The sequence below is a fragment of the Cantharellus anzutake genome (genome assembly GCF_015039405.1).
Source record: "Cantharellus anzutake strain C23 chromosome Unknown EI90scaffold_120, whole genome shotgun sequence".
Lineage (NCBI taxonomy): Eukaryota > Fungi > Basidiomycota > Agaricomycetes > Cantharellales > Hydnaceae > Cantharellus > Cantharellus anzutake.
Window position 1 is genome coordinate 30,884 of NW_024067070.1, and position 1,087 is coordinate 31,970.

Here is a 1,087-nt window from a genome sequence, read left to right on the forward strand (position 1 = left end):
TGAAGAAGGAGTGGAGGTAGTCCGGAAGGGTCGGAGGTAGTGGAAGACGATGGCTGTGGATGGATATGACACAAATGGCCTTCATGGAGAATGACATCATGGTATAGTGGATTGTTGGCAACAAGCCATCCCAATGCATGGTGCACCTTATTGCATCGAACTATCAGAGGACATGTGTTGGCCTTGAGCCACTCTTTAGTTGGTGGGATTGAGCCACAAAAACGATGCACATTGGAGTGATCACATCTTCCAATGCAGGGGGCAAAAAAGGGGATAAGGCTTCAGGTTTTGCAGGAAAGACAATGATGTGACCCTTGAGTGCACGTTGAGAGGTTGGATTAGACGAAGAAAAGAAGCACCTGTTGTACAGGCAGAAGGGAGGGAGTCATCATGCAGATGAATGATCCAGCTCTTCGCACACCATCGGGCTATCAGAGCTTCCTCAATTAAAATGAGGTTCACCAGTTCAGGGGGGATTGGTCCAAAGAACAAATCATTGGCAACGGCAGTGTTAGGCAAACGATGGTGCTTGAGTGATCGGTGACAATCAGTGCAAATGCGAATGGGAATGGAGGAGTTGACACTATTCACTACACCCTCAGCCACAAGCATAATGTTTTCGAGAGCAGGGCTAGAAGGGAAAGGGTGCAGAGCATTGGCTGGGTAACTGCCTTCCAAAATTGAAACATCGTACTCGTTTAAATTCACAGGCTCTGAGAGCATGAACTCACCAAACTTGGCAGCCCCACAAACAGTGCATACTTTGGATGAAAGGTGATCAGAATCCAGTAAGGTGTGGTAGTAACAGAGTAGTCGCAATTTAGACTCGAGTGAGAGCTTTTCAGGCCAACATGAAGGAAGCACAATCCTTTTTCCACTCAGTGTAATTGGCTGTGGTTGAATGTGGTGTGGGGGGGGGGGGAGCAAAAGTCAGCATGATCCAGCAGAATGCGGCAGAGATCAGTCAAACTTGCAGCGGAATTGAATGGCAAGTGGAACAGTGAGAGCAGCCATTGGAGTACTCGTTCGTGGATGTCAACAGACACAATCCATCGTATTAAGTGAGCCCAGTTAAGGGGTCTTTCCT

General features: G+C 47.8%; 1 protein-coding gene across 1 annotated transcript; it reads right to left on the bottom strand.

The window, feature by feature from the left end:
• Nucleotides 1-375: 375 nt before the first annotated feature.
• Nucleotides 376-558, bottom strand: EI90DRAFT_2841303 (uncharacterized protein; the record flags this gene model as incomplete). Its single annotated transcript, XM_039053685.1, has 1 exon — nucleotides 376-558. A coding segment is annotated over one exon (183 nt), but the record flags the coding sequence as incomplete, so codon positions are not given.
• Nucleotides 559-1,087: the final 529 nt, after the last annotated feature.